Below are 14,205 nucleotides of genomic sequence, written 5' to 3'. Positions count from 1 at the left end.
TCAAACAAAATAAATAAATCACGTTTCAATGTAAGTTAATTTTGAACACATTTTGTTAAAAATTAACCTGAAGAAATCCTGATGTTCCTGTATGACCTTTAAAAGAAACCTCACCCTCTTACAACACTCACCAGGAAGAGACTGACTTATTTCTCCTGTCATACTGACTCCCTTCTATTTTAACAAAAGCAATAAAGAATCAGCGATCAATAAACAACAAAGAGAAACACTTTTAAGAAGTTTGTTTCTGATCAGACAGCAGATCTTTGAGATTCTTGTGGTCAATCATTTTTTAAACCTTGATTCAGAAAGTGAAAGTAAAGTTCAGATTTCTGGAGGACAAACAGTGAAAATGGATTTACTGTCTGAAGATGATTTTTCTTGTCCTGTGTGTCATGAAATATTCAATGTACCTGTTCTTCTGTCATGTGGTCACAGTTTCTGTAAAGAGTGTCTTCAACAGTTCTGGAGAACCAAGAAAACTCAGGAGTGTCCTGTCTGCAGGAGAAGATCCTCAAGAGATGATCCTCCAAATAATCTTGCGTTAAAAAACTTGTGTGAGTCGTTCCTGAAGGAGAGAAATGAGAGGCGTTCATCGGGATCTGAGGAGATCTGCAGTTTACACAGTGAGAAACTCAAACTCTTCTGTCTGGAGGACAAACAGCCTGTGTGTTTAGTGTGCAGAGATTCACAGAAACACGTCAATCACACGTTCAGACCCATCAGTGAAGTTGTTCCTTCATATCAGGTATGACTGATTTACACATGAGTATTAAAGTCATGAAATCAAAATTGATCCAATTTACTTTGTCAGTGCATATTACCAGTCTTGTGGTGACCAGTTAATCCATGTTAAAAGTTAATACACAGAAAAAAACATTGTTTTTCATGGTAATCTTTAATCAAAATCTGAAAAGTTACTTCCGGACTGGAATGGCGTTCCTTCTCTGATGACGTCAGTTTGACGGCTTGGGTTGAAAACGCTTAAACCACTCCCCTCCACATAGTACTACTAGCATGAGTGCTAGTAGTGCTGCTATGAGTGAGAGATGGAGAGGAGGAGCACTCAAGTAAAACTCTGCCCTCTATTCAATATTCCGTTTCACTTGGAAATATGTCACAACACTGAAGAAAAGACATTTGCAGCTTCCGGTTTACGGGGACTTAAACATTTATTTAAGCTTATATTTTACACACAAGATCATATTACAGAAATCTCTGGTGTCTTACAGATTTTCTCTTTAAATTGTCCTTACAAGAGAAACTGAAACACAATGAAAAAATGAAAGAATGAGATTTTGAGAAAACAGTTCAACACATCAAGGTGAGGATTGATAGATTTGACCTATTTAAAGTTTGATTACAACAGCTGAAGTGATTTATCTGACATAATTACATGTTCCTTTATTGACTGAAACACACAATCAAGCACAGACTCCACTGTCAACTGGTTTTTCAGAAGTGGACAGGTCTAATGCACCAGCACATTGGCTAGCACCCACCTTCCGCATTTTCATTTTAGCTAATCACTTTGGGTGAATGCAGACGATTAATATTATGATTAATAATATGATTAATATTCATGAGTGCACAAAGCTGCTGACATTATGGCCCTGTCCCAAATGGCACCTTAAACACTCACAGCCTTCCTATGAGTCAGCATTTTCATGACGTAACGTTGCTTTGACTGTCGGGAAGAAGTCTGCCGCAGAGCTCACACCAGTGCAGACTTAGCAAAAGTGCGCATCGAGGGCGCATATCGGCCGCAAAGGGGGTGATCGCGAGCTCCCTTCTGAAACCTAAAATTGACAAATGGGACACCCTACGGTCTTGTGGACTTAACAGACATGCACACGCGGCAGCCATTGTAAGTCCACAGGAACGAAAGTGCATAGAAGTGTGCCATTTGGGACAGGGCCTATTATTCTACCTGAGGATTTGATTGATAATGTGTATTTTCACACTACAGACACAGAACATCTTCTACTGCATTACTAGTACTTCAGAAAGTTAAAGTTGTAGTTAACTAACCCACATTTACCCTCTCACTCTTCATGCTGCTCCAGAATCAGTTGTGTCTTTGAGATGATTGACGTGAATGTGGTTTGATTTCAGTCTCAAGCTGAGCACACAGAGCGTCATATTAAGCAGCAGTTTGAGAAGCTTCATCAGTTTCTCAGAGATGAAGAAGAAGCTACAATCACTGCACTGAGGGAGGAAAAGGAGCAGAAGAAGCAGATGATGAAGGAGAAGCTGGAGGAGATGAACAGACACATATCAGCTCTTTCAAACACAATCAGAGACATGGAGGAGATGATGAAAGACAATGACGTCTGCTTTCTGAAGGTCTGATTTCAGATGATTGATTGATGATTGATTGATTGATTGATTGATTGATTGATTGATTGATTGATTGATTGATTGGTTGAGTTTTTGATGATAAATGGTGTGTTTGTTCTGCATTAGTTTCCAGTCTCAATGGAAAGGTGAGTGATCTGCTGGTGTCTCTGGCCACTGCAGTTCTGACTCCTGAATGTTCTTCCAGAGTCCAGATCTCACAGCCAGTCCACAGATGGCTTCTGGAGCTTTGATTCATGTGTTACGTTACTTGGGCAACCTGCAGTTCAGAGTCTGGAAGAAGATGCAGGACATCGTCCAAAACAGTGAGTCTGGAGAAGATCTGTGCTCTTACACACACACACACACACACACACACACACACACACACACACACACACACACACACACACACACACACACACAAAAGAGTAAATATGTTTGTATTTTCAATATATGAAAAGAGGCAATTCCTCATGTATTATTTAATATATCGTAACATATTGAGATAATTTAAACCATTTTATATATTGATCATAAATATATGAAAATGTTTTTTTTTTTACGTAAGGGAAATAAAGAGAAAATATTTCTTAAGATTTTGTTATTGGCATATTTGAGAACATATACATTTTTCAAGATTTGCAGGAACATTCAAAACATTTCTTTTCTTGAGATTTTCAGTAATCCTGAATCAAATTTAAATAGAATTTTTACATATACAGTTTTTCATCTAATATCAGTTTGTCTTGATGAGACACTGTTTGAATCACGCATTTAATGTTTGTATCTGAGCCATTAAACACTGATAATAAAAATGAGTGTGTGACTAAAAACACTGACTGTGATCAGTGGCCTGTTGCACAAAGCCGGTTTCAGTTTCTACCCAGGTAAGTTCAAGATTAGTTTGAGTAAATTCTGGTTTTTCAGGTTTATGAAGGTGGATTGCTGAAAGAAAATATCTGATTATATCAATGCATGTGAATCAAAGAAATATGCCTAATAACTTATATTTAATTTATATTATAAATAATTTATATTTGATTCACAAAGAGCTCAAATGAATACACATAAGCTTAATTTGTTTAAAAGCTTTATATAATCGATGCATGTATTATATTTATATCAATTTAAAAGCAAAGTTAAATATTAATTGTCAAGTAATATAATAGTTATATGAATATACTATTATATTAATTATACATAATAAATTCACATAATATAAATATAATAGCAGCAAAAGATGAGCAATTTTGTCTCTAAATGTTTCCACTATAAACTTTAATTTGGAGCGAGAGATACGGGTGATTGGCTTTATTGCATCAGATACATGTCACTTTACTCACAGCTGATTGGTCCAGTTTAGGTTTGTGATCTCTAACCCAGAATAAAATCTGCTCCGGAGCAGGTTAGCCTGTAGTGTAAGTTACCATAGCAATGAACCTTCTCAAACTTTCACTGCAGCAGTGTTTATTCCTGCCTAGTAAATGCATTTAATTTCATGATATGTTTCATAACGATCTAATCTTCAGAAGAGAAGTGAACTGCACGGCTCTCTCGTGAGAAGTGAATCAAAAATACGCTCTGCATGTTCCGTGTGATTGGCTGTTTGCCACACGTGTCACACTTTCAGGTGCACGCACTTCAGAGTTAATCACAAACTCTGGATTAAACCTGAGTTGACAGAGAAAGCTTATACCGAGCGTTGTACAACATTTGATCCTGATTTAACCAGTTTGGATTTATCTGGATTTGTCAACCCTGAACCTACTCTGAAACTCAGAGTTTATTCAACTAGCTTCATGCAACAGGCCACAGAGGAAAACATCTGATGTATTTGATCAACAGGACAAGTGTCATAATTCATAATAATCTGTGTACGGTTCACTCTTGATAATTAATTGAACATCAGAATAAAAGCAGCTGTTGATTGTGTCTCATCAGCTCCTGTGATTCTGGATCCAATCACGGCTTATCCATGGTTCGTCCTGTCTGATGATCTGACCAGTGTGAGATGGAGAGAGAACAAAGATCTTCTTCCTGATAATCCAGAGAGATTTGACTGTTATGAATGTGTTCTGGGTTCAGAGGGTTTTAACTCAGGAACACACTGCTGGGATGCAAACCAGAGGAAGGGACGTGATTTCTTTAAAACTGATGTCTGGAGTGTGCAGTACAGGATGTCTGGGTCTGGTTTTTGTGTTAAACAGAAGCTTGATCGTGTGAGAGTATATCTGGACTATGACAGAGGAACGGTGTCATTTTCTGATCCTGTAACTAACAAACATCTACACGCATTCACAAACACCTTCACTGACACACTCTTTCCTTTCTTCTGTTGTTTTACCTCTCTGAGGATCTTACCGGTCAATAGTTAGTAATTGTTACTCCTGTAGTTCTGGATCGAGCTGCTTTCATCATTTACAGTCATCATGTTTCCAGTATTTGTGTGTAAAACTTCTCAGAAATGCTCAAAAAGGGATAGTTTACCCAAAAATGAAAATTCTGTCATCATTTATTCTTCCTCATGTTGATCCAAACCTGTTTGAGTTTCTTTCATTCATTGAAGACAAAAGAAGATATTCCAAAGAATGCTGGTAATCAAACAGTTTCTGATCCCCGTTGACTAACATAACATGGAAGTGTCACGGCCAGCTCGTTCCTGACCGTAACATAAAGAGGATCACACACAAATGAGTTCTTTAAATTGCCATGTTGTTTATTAAAAAATTATCTGTTCGAAACAAAATAGCACAAAATGTCTAGGGGAGTAAATAAACCAAAAGAAAATAAGAATCCAGTGGGTAAGAAAGGTTGGGGAGAACAAAAAGGAAAGCAGGTTGGAGCAAATGACTTCTCTGGAGAAACACGTTCTACCAAAGGAAGTACTGTTGAGTTGATCAGCCGGCTATTTATACTTTCCACCCATAAATTATCCAATTGGACATTTATGTCACATCCAAACGCCACACTGCCACCACCAGGTGATGAAGGAAAAGACAGGGTCGTAACACCTCCCTCCTCAAAAAGATTCTGCACAGAATCAAAGAGAAAGAGAGAAAACACAAAAGCAAAATATGGAAGAATACAAAAATCAAAATTATGGTCCATCGATTTATGAAGCACCTCTCACTCCACCTCATCTTCCAGCACCTCTGGGCCCTAGAGATGCAAAAAGAAGAAAGAAGAGAAAAACATGCAAAGACATCATGGAATTACGTTCTAGAAAGAGCGTCTGCGATTACGTTATCCTTCCCTCGCACGTGCTGAATTTCCAGGTGGAAAGGCTGTGAAATTAAACTCCACCACATAAGTCGTTGGTTTCGACTCCTCATGCGATTTAAAAAAAAAAAAAACAGAGGGTTATGATCTGTATAAATAATAATTGGGGCAGCAATTGAACCCAAATATATTTCGAAATGTTGTATAGCCAACACAAGGGCATTGGCTTCCTTTTCAATAGTTGAGTAGACCTGTCGATGACGGTTGAATTTCTTCAAAAAATAACTAACAGGATGTTCAACTCCGTTTAAATCCTCTTGCAAGAGAACAAGTGCTAGCATCAATTGCAAGCCGGAAAGACTTCTCTGGACTTCTCCTTACAATTTTCAAAAGCTTGTTGGCATGTCTCAGACCACTGAAAGACAACTTTCGGACTCAATAAATCAGTCAAAGGCGAAACCACGCTGGCAAAATTCTGGCAGAAACTCCGATAGTAACCTATCATTCCGAGAAATCTACGCAACTCGCGACGATTGGTAGGGATAGGAAAACTACATATGGCTTCGACTTTAGCACCGATTGGAGATACACAACTGTTTCCAACTATTTTACCCAAATGAGTAACCGTCGCTTTTCGATACTCAGACTTGGCTAGATTGATGGTCAAATTAGCCTCAGTTAGATGTAAAAATAAGTCTTTTATTTGGTTTAGATGTTCAGACCAGGAGGAACTATGCAAGACGACATCGTCAAGGGGTAACAAATGCAGATAACTCCTTTGCTCGGGCAGTTAGAGGCACCTGCCAATACCCCTTCAGAAGATCAAACTTACTTACATATTGGGCAGAGCCAACGTGATCCACACAGTCGTCAACACGAGGTAATGGGAAACAGTCAGGTTTGGTTAGCGAATTAAGTTCCGATAATCGGTGCAAAACCGATATGAGCCATCTGGTTTGTTCACTAGCACACAAGGAGAGCTCCACGAACTAAAACTAGGTTCGGCCAATTTATGAGTAAGTAAATAGTTCACTTCTCGTTGTAACAATTCTCGTTTTACTGGATTAACCCTATAAGCATTTTGCTTAACAGGAGAAGAAGTTCCAACATCAATGTCATGTTCAATGACAGAAGTACAACCAGGAACATCAAGGAAGAGTGAAGGAAAGGACATTACCAAATCAATGATGTAATTTCTCTCTTTCTCAGCCAAATAAGACAGATGACAAGACAAATTGGCAAGAATTTGAGAGTTGTTAAGTCGTCAGTGTACTTTTTCTTGAGAAAGAAGATTCCTGTCCACATCAATATCCTTGGAAGACTCACCACTCCAACTACAAGAGAGAGAAGGAACCACAGACTGACCTAGATTAGATGGATCACATGATGTTACAATGCCAACAGAAGCAGAACTTACCGGAGCAACCGGAGCAACCTGCACTTTTCGCTTACGATCAGGAGTATTCAACAGATAGTTATTATCCAAAAGGTGCTTAGCTATTCTGTAAGGTCCAGTAAACTTGGCTTGAAATGGATTAGTAGGAAGAGATAATAGAGCCAATACCTGGTCACCTACCTAAAAACTCCTAAATATAGCCTTCCTATCAAAAAGTCGTTGCATTTTTGTTTGAGACTTATCTAATTTCTTTTGAGCTATCGCTCGTGCCTCATAAAGTCTACAACGAAATCCACTAACATAGTCTGCAATACTTTCTGGAGGCTTAGTAGTACGCCATTCATCAGCTAAGACTGGTGTTTGGTCATCCAGTACGAGGACCTACTGCAATTCAATTGGACTAAACCCCAGACTTTCTTGAATTACTTCACGTATAGCCAATAACATCCACGGCAGACCAGTCTGCATCGAGTTCCACACAATATGACCTTAAGAGAGACTTTAAGGTTTGATGAAACCTTTCAAGAATCCCCTGACTTTGTGGATGGTAGGCACTGGAAGCATTGTGGGTAACTCCAAGTTGATGCAAGGCTTTTGAAAACTGCTTCGACATGAAATTTGAACCCTGATCTGATTGAATAATCTTGGGAATACCAAAGATAGACATGAAATTAGTGAGGGCTTTCAAAATAGATTTAGTGATGATAGATCTCAATGGGTAAGCCGCAGGATAACGGGTAGTCTGGCACATAATGGTAAAAAGATAATGGTGACCAGCCCTAGACCGTGGCAGAGGACCAACACAGTCAATGACTAGATGTTCGAAAGGGTTGGAAACCACAGGAATAGGCTGTAGCGGAGCAACTGGCACTTTCTGATTGGGTTTACCGGTAATCTGACACATGTGACAAGATTGTATATATATGGCCACATCTCGTTTTACTTTAGGCCAATAAAACTTGCATAATACGACTGTAAGTTTTGCGGACTCCAGTATGACCAGCGAGTCCTTCATGAGCCAATTTCAGTACAGGTTTTCTAAATGGCAGAGAAACTACAATCTGAATTTTTGGTTCCACCATATCTTTGTGCATGATCCCCTTCCTACAAAGAAGGCCATCTTCAAAGAAATACAATGAAGGAAAATCATCAGACCTCTTATTGGACCTTGCTGCAAAGAGTAAAAACTTAAGCGTATCATCAATCTGTTGTGCTCTAATTAGCTCCTCTCGAGAGATCTGTAAAAGAGAAGTCAAAGAACAAGCATCAACATGGGAAAGATCAGTACTGATGTTTTCAGAAGTGGATACAACCTCAGATGTATCAGATTCACTTTGCAGTTCTGTAGACTCTTCCTGATCAGAAGATGGTAAAGATCAAACGTTCAAGTCATTCTGTTCAGAACATTTAGAGACATCAAATTTAGAGTCACCTGTATTTACAGAAGCAAAGAAGGTGTCCTTGAGTAGAACCTCATCATCCTGGTTTTCAGATGGATGGTTAGCCATCGATCGAGTGACTGCACAAGCTGGGAACAAATCAGAAAATTCTTTATGGATGTTAACATCAGTTTTTCTGGGTACAGATATTACTATGGGTGGAGCTGCCACATTACTCTCACCCCAAACATTCCCTCCAGCTAGATCATTTCCCAGAATAAATGTAATCCCAGGAACTGGAAGTACAGCATGGACACCGACTACAACATCACCAGATACTATGGCAGAGGAAAGATGGATTCGATGCAAAGGCACTTCAACAAACCCCATCTCAAAACCCCGTACCAATACATGAGTTCCAGTAGATGTTTCAGAAGTCAAAGGCAAAATTCCTTCCAGAAGAAACGACTGTGCAGCTCCCGTATCTCTGAGAATGTGCACTGACACAGCTTCCTTTGAACCAGATAAAGAAACAGTTCCTTCAGTGATGAAAGGTGTATAATCAACAAAACCAGTAACACTCTGCTCAGCAGGTTTACTACAATGAGACAAAGGGCTCTCTCTTTGCTCTAAAGTTTTTATGAATGGTGATGTAGCAACTAAAGCAGCAGGTTTTGAGAGTCTTTCTTTGTTCTTAAGAACAAGACAATCAGAGATCTTATGGCCAGGTTTTTTACAATAAAAGAAAACCATGTCTTTTGAAAATGCAGGCTTGGACTTCTCAACTACTGTCGCTTTAATATTTGGCCCCATCACAACAGACTTTGTCTTGGCTTGAGAACAAAACTTAGATTTACTCATGTCATTCTTAAGACTGACTGAACTGAACGACCCACGATGGGTTAACACAAACTCATCAGCCATGATAGCAGCTTCTGAAAGTTTACTCACCTTATGCTCAGTAAGATATGTAGCTTGACTTTCATTGAAGTACACCATCGGTCAAATAAACTCTCTTTTTCCCTTGCAAATTCAACAAAAGTGCATTCATCATTTTTGTTAAAATTTCTAAATTTTTGGCGATATGCCTCAGGAACGAGTTCATATGCATGTAACACAGCAGATTTCACTATATCATACTCACCACTCTGTTGAGACTGAGAGCTGAATAAACTTCACGAGCTTTACCTGTGAAAACACGCTGTAACATTAAAGTCCATAACTTCCTCAGCCATTTCAAAGACAAAGCAACCCATTCAAAGTGATAGAAATATTTCTCTATTTCCTTTTCAGAAAATGGAGGAACTAATCTCACATTCTTGTGAACGTCAAACACAGGTTCATAATCAGCCGACGGATGCGATTCAACAAAAGGCATATCAATTTGCGGGGTTTCCGCTTTTTTTGCTCCAACTCCAACTTCTTTATCTGAAATGCTCTATCTTCCCGTTCTCTCTCCAACTCAAGTTCGAGTTTACGCACTGATAACTGTTGCTCTAATTTCCTTGCTGCAAACTCTCTTTCTACCTCCCTCTCTCTCATAGTGCGATCCTCACGCTCAGCACGGATTTTCACCGCATCTAAATACAGCTGTTTCTCTTGCAGTGACATATTTCGAAATTTCAATTCACTTTCAACCTCAACATCACAAGGAGAAAACACAGAAGAATCACTGGGAGCAATAGACTTGGTTCTTACCTCTAAAACTCCTCTATCAACGAGTGAACGTTTCAACGTCGTCACAAGCGTTTCCTCCAGTTTCTTATCTTGAGTAGTAAGATCGATACTAAAGCATTCGGCAATTTGTAATAATTGCTCCTTTGTACACCTCTCAAGTAAAGATTCTGAGGGACACGCAAAGAAATCTTCGAGCACCGAAGACATCTTCGTTCTCACACACACCTATGCGACAACACAAACAAACAGTTCACGCACGTGAGACACTTGTGATTACTAGAACTACACCTCCCATAAGCCACTGCTTCATTTACGTCATTCCGTAACGTAACATACTCATTAACAAAAATGCCAAAGACTTACTACAAGTCGAAAACAGGTTGCAGGTTCGCGGGAAAGAAAAGAGTGCACTAAAAAACAATTATTCACAAATTTTACTGAATAGGTTCACCTCCATGAACTGAGACACTCCAGCTCCTACCAGAAAGAAATCACTAACTAATTCCTATCTAGTCTTCAAGGATGTACCGGGCTTGGGGCAGCATTAAACGCTAAACTCAGTGATGATCATTCAAACTGAAAGTCTGAAAGCGTACCCCCGACAGAGATTTACATCTCCACCCAGAATATCCCTCCAAAATAAAAAAGGCAAAATAACAAAAAAAACAACAACCAGTGTTCCGTCAGAAGAATTGTATACACAACCCAGCTGGATACAGCGACGGGGCGGGGAATTGTCTTGTTAAGCATGCAGTCGCTTTGAGTGATTTAGTCAAGGCTGCTAAACTGCCTCCCTGCCACAAATATGGTAGAACTATCACTTATACCACTAAGGATTGCTTATAAATAATGTTTCTGATCAGTTTCATCACCTTAGCATACCAGATAGCTTAGAAGACCTCAAAGTTGCAACAGAAACTATTGACTCTGTCTTTTACAGCACATTGGACTCAGTTGCTCCTTTGCACTTAAAAAAGAGCACACCCGGGCCCTTAAGAGAGCAGCCAGAATAATGGAGCGCAGCTGGAAGAAAACAAAACAAAGTTTGTTGCATTTCGTGGAGAGAGAGAGAATGATTGAGGACAGAAAGGCCTTAAAAACTGATAGATCTGCTCATTTTTCAAGTCTTTTAGAAGAAAATAAACACAACCCTAAGTATTTATTTGATACAGTGGCTACATTAATGAGAAATAAAGCTGTTTCCAAACAGCATAGCAGTAATAACTTTATGAACTTCTTTACTTGCAAGATTAGTGTGCGCCAGGGCAAGTCGCGTTTCCACTGTCAATTCCGGGGATTGATCGTCGCAAGTGACAGTGGAACCGTGACTGGCACGCACTAGCACACCTGCTTTAGGCCAGACAGTGGAAACGTGGCTATTGACATATTCTCTTTGAAGTTTGCATAGATAGAATGCAAATGTGAATGATATCAACTATCTGCAAAAAACTGAATACTGGAAGATATCTGGAACATAACCTTTTACTTTGTTGTACTACTGCATCCAAAATATATTCATCACTTATTTTGTTGTGTTAATTGTTGTGTAAAAACATCACTTAACTCCTGTGATCACATGAGGAAGAAGACATTGCAAGCAATATAGAGAGGATGAATATATTATATATATTTTATTGCACATAGTTTAATTAAACTTCCACATCTGAATTCTTAGTTGCATGTGGATATCTTGATTTGAGGTTAAACAAAGAAATACGAGTTCCCTTTCGTGGGAACTGTCGACGCTGCGTCATGACGCATCGGGAACCTTCTGCGTAATTACGTCATTGAAGCACTCTTGTATCTAACCAATTGTGTAGCGAGACGTCAGAGGCGGGTGACGTCACGGACCAGGAAACTATAAAGCATACCGGGATTCAGAGAACGCTAGCTTCTGTTGTCTTCAGCAAGTGCTCTATGTTATCGTGTGTCTTATTTGGTGTTGTTTGCCTTATTACATATAAGGTCTCGATCTCTTTGTCTGAGGACAAGAGTATCTCACACCAATCCATATATTTATATATAAAAAAGACAAACTGCGAGAAACAGCAGTTGAATGGGAGTTGAGCATGCCCAGGCAGCTCTCGAGGGAGCTGTCTGTGTGCACTGTAAAAAACTCACTCTCAGGACGCTGTATTCCAGTGTTCACCGCGGATCGGGTCCCACTTCTGCTGAGGCAGGGCGGAGGCTCCATTCGTGGGGTTCACAAATGGATCTGACAGAGGGGTTAGAGACGGGTGCCACCCTTTCTCTGCCCTTACCTGCCAGGTTCAGTGCACACTCTGCGGTTTCTTTCCCCGGGTTGAGGCACCGATATTTCACATGCCCAGCTCTGAGGAGGTGGATATTGTGATATCGATCTGAGGACTTGCCACCTCACACACATATCGTGTTCCAAAAGCACACGTTTATTATTCCAACATAAAAAAACCATTCAGTTGTGTTTGAAAACCATGACTATTGTTTATTTGAAATATTCAGACCGTGATATACTTGTCTGATTATTTTATCGATTTAATTGAGAGGTTGAATCAAATATCTTTCTGAATTTAGGGAGTGGAGCATGCACGTCAGTTCAAAAACAAAGCAGCTGCATTTAATTTGAGGATTAAATGAAATACTGAATACATTTAATTCTGAGGAATTTAAAGGAAAAAAGGCTGGTCTGCTAACCCTGCCACCTTGTGTGCTTCAGGGTGCAGCGGTTTCCAGTGATCCTCCAAGAAGAGGAGGGTCATAGAGTGGTCAGTTCAGTTGTTCCCTGCCGGCTTGCCGTTTCAGGGCACTGGTCTGACCGTTCATCAAAAAAAAAAAAAAAAAGCGTCGCCACGCTTGCTCCCCCACAGAAAGCTTGGGGACCGGGACAGGCGACACAGCTGAAGTCTTTGTGAAGTAAGACAGATCTGCGGACTGTTATTATCACCAAGAGGTCCTGTCATCTGTGGGCCAGGACCCATGAGGGCAGCCCCCTCCGGAGGGGGTCCTGTGTTAGAATATCTGACACCCATCCCCCTTCAGCGCCCTCAGGGGGCCGTTATGCTAACCCTGCCACCCTGTGTGCGTCAGGGCGCAGCGGTCTCCACCGACCCTCCGAGGAGGGCCGGTCATCACTTGATTCGTCTGTCTTCTGCCGGTGCGCCGCTTCAGAACGTCGTAACAAGTGCTCAAAAAACACCAGAGGCCAGTCTCGAGAGACTGGTTCCCTTAGTGAATTTTATGGCAGAATAGAAACTTCTACCGAATATATCGAAATGGGTGCTGCTCATCATAGAAAAGGGTTACAGAATTCAGTTCAGGTTTCGCCCGCCCAGATTCAACGGGGTCCTTCTCACAGTGGTGACCACCGAGCAGTCTCTGGTTATGGAACAAGAGGTTATGACGGTCTTGCAAAAAGGAGCTAAAGAAAGGGTTCCTCCTCCCAGCAAGCTGTCAGGCTTTTACAGCCATTACTTCATTGTTCCAAAAAAGGATGGAGGACTACGTCCTATCATAGATTTACGTGTGCTAAATCGCTCCATACAAAAGCTCAAATTCAAGATGCTTACACTCAAACAGATTATCCCACAGATCAAGTCTGAGGACTGGTTTGTGGCGATAGACCTGAAAGAGGCTTACTTTCATGTGTCCATCCATCCTCATCACAGGAAGTTCCTCAGGTTTGCTTTTGGGAGCGAAGCTTACCAATACAGGGTTCTTCCTTTCGGCCTATCATTATCAGCCCGCACATTCACGAAGTGCTTGGATGCAGCTCTGGCTCCATTGAGACTCCAGGGCATCCACATACTGAATTATATTGACGATTGGTTGATCCTAGCTCAATCAGAGCAACTGGCAGTCCAGCATCAAGATACTGTTCTGTCCCACATGAAAAGGCTTGGGCTGAGGCTCAATGCCAAAAAAGAGTGTGCTAGTTCTGGCTCAGACTACCAATTATCTAGGTGTAGTTTGGGACTACACCACGATGCAGGCACATCTGTCTCCTGCTCGTGTGAGTTCCATTCTCATAGCCGTGAAAGGGGTGAAGTTAGGCAGGTCACTCACTGTAAAACAGTTCCAGAAACTGTTGGGTCTGATGGCAGCTGCGTCCAATGTGATACCTTTTGGCCTTCTGCACATGAGACCCTTACAGTGGTGGCTCAGGACCAGGGGGTTTTCTCCGAGGGGAAATCCATTGCACGTGGCAATGCCTTCGTG

General features: G+C 40.6%; 1 protein-coding gene across 1 annotated transcript; it reads left to right on the top strand.

Moving 5' to 3' along the window:
• Positions 1 to 352: 352 nt before the first annotated feature.
• Positions 353 to 4,715, top strand: LOC137003715 (E3 ubiquitin-protein ligase TRIM35-like). The gene is made up of 4 exons (XM_067363992.1): positions 353 to 748; positions 2,116 to 2,346; positions 2,546 to 2,663; positions 4,282 to 4,715. Exons 1-4 carry the CDS (start codon positions 353 to 355, stop codon positions 4,713 to 4,715), a joined length of 1,179 nt encoding a protein of 392 aa, XP_067220093.1.
• The last annotated feature ends 9,490 nt before the right edge of the window (positions 4,716 to 14,205 follow it).

This window comes from Chanodichthys erythropterus, chromosome 3 (genome assembly GCF_024489055.1).
Source record: "Chanodichthys erythropterus isolate Z2021 chromosome 3, ASM2448905v1, whole genome shotgun sequence".
NCBI lineage: Eukaryota > Metazoa > Chordata > Actinopteri > Cypriniformes > Xenocyprididae > Chanodichthys > Chanodichthys erythropterus.
The sequence above is the reverse complement of the archived record's forward strand: the minus strand, read 5'-3'. Positions and strand labels throughout refer to the sequence as shown.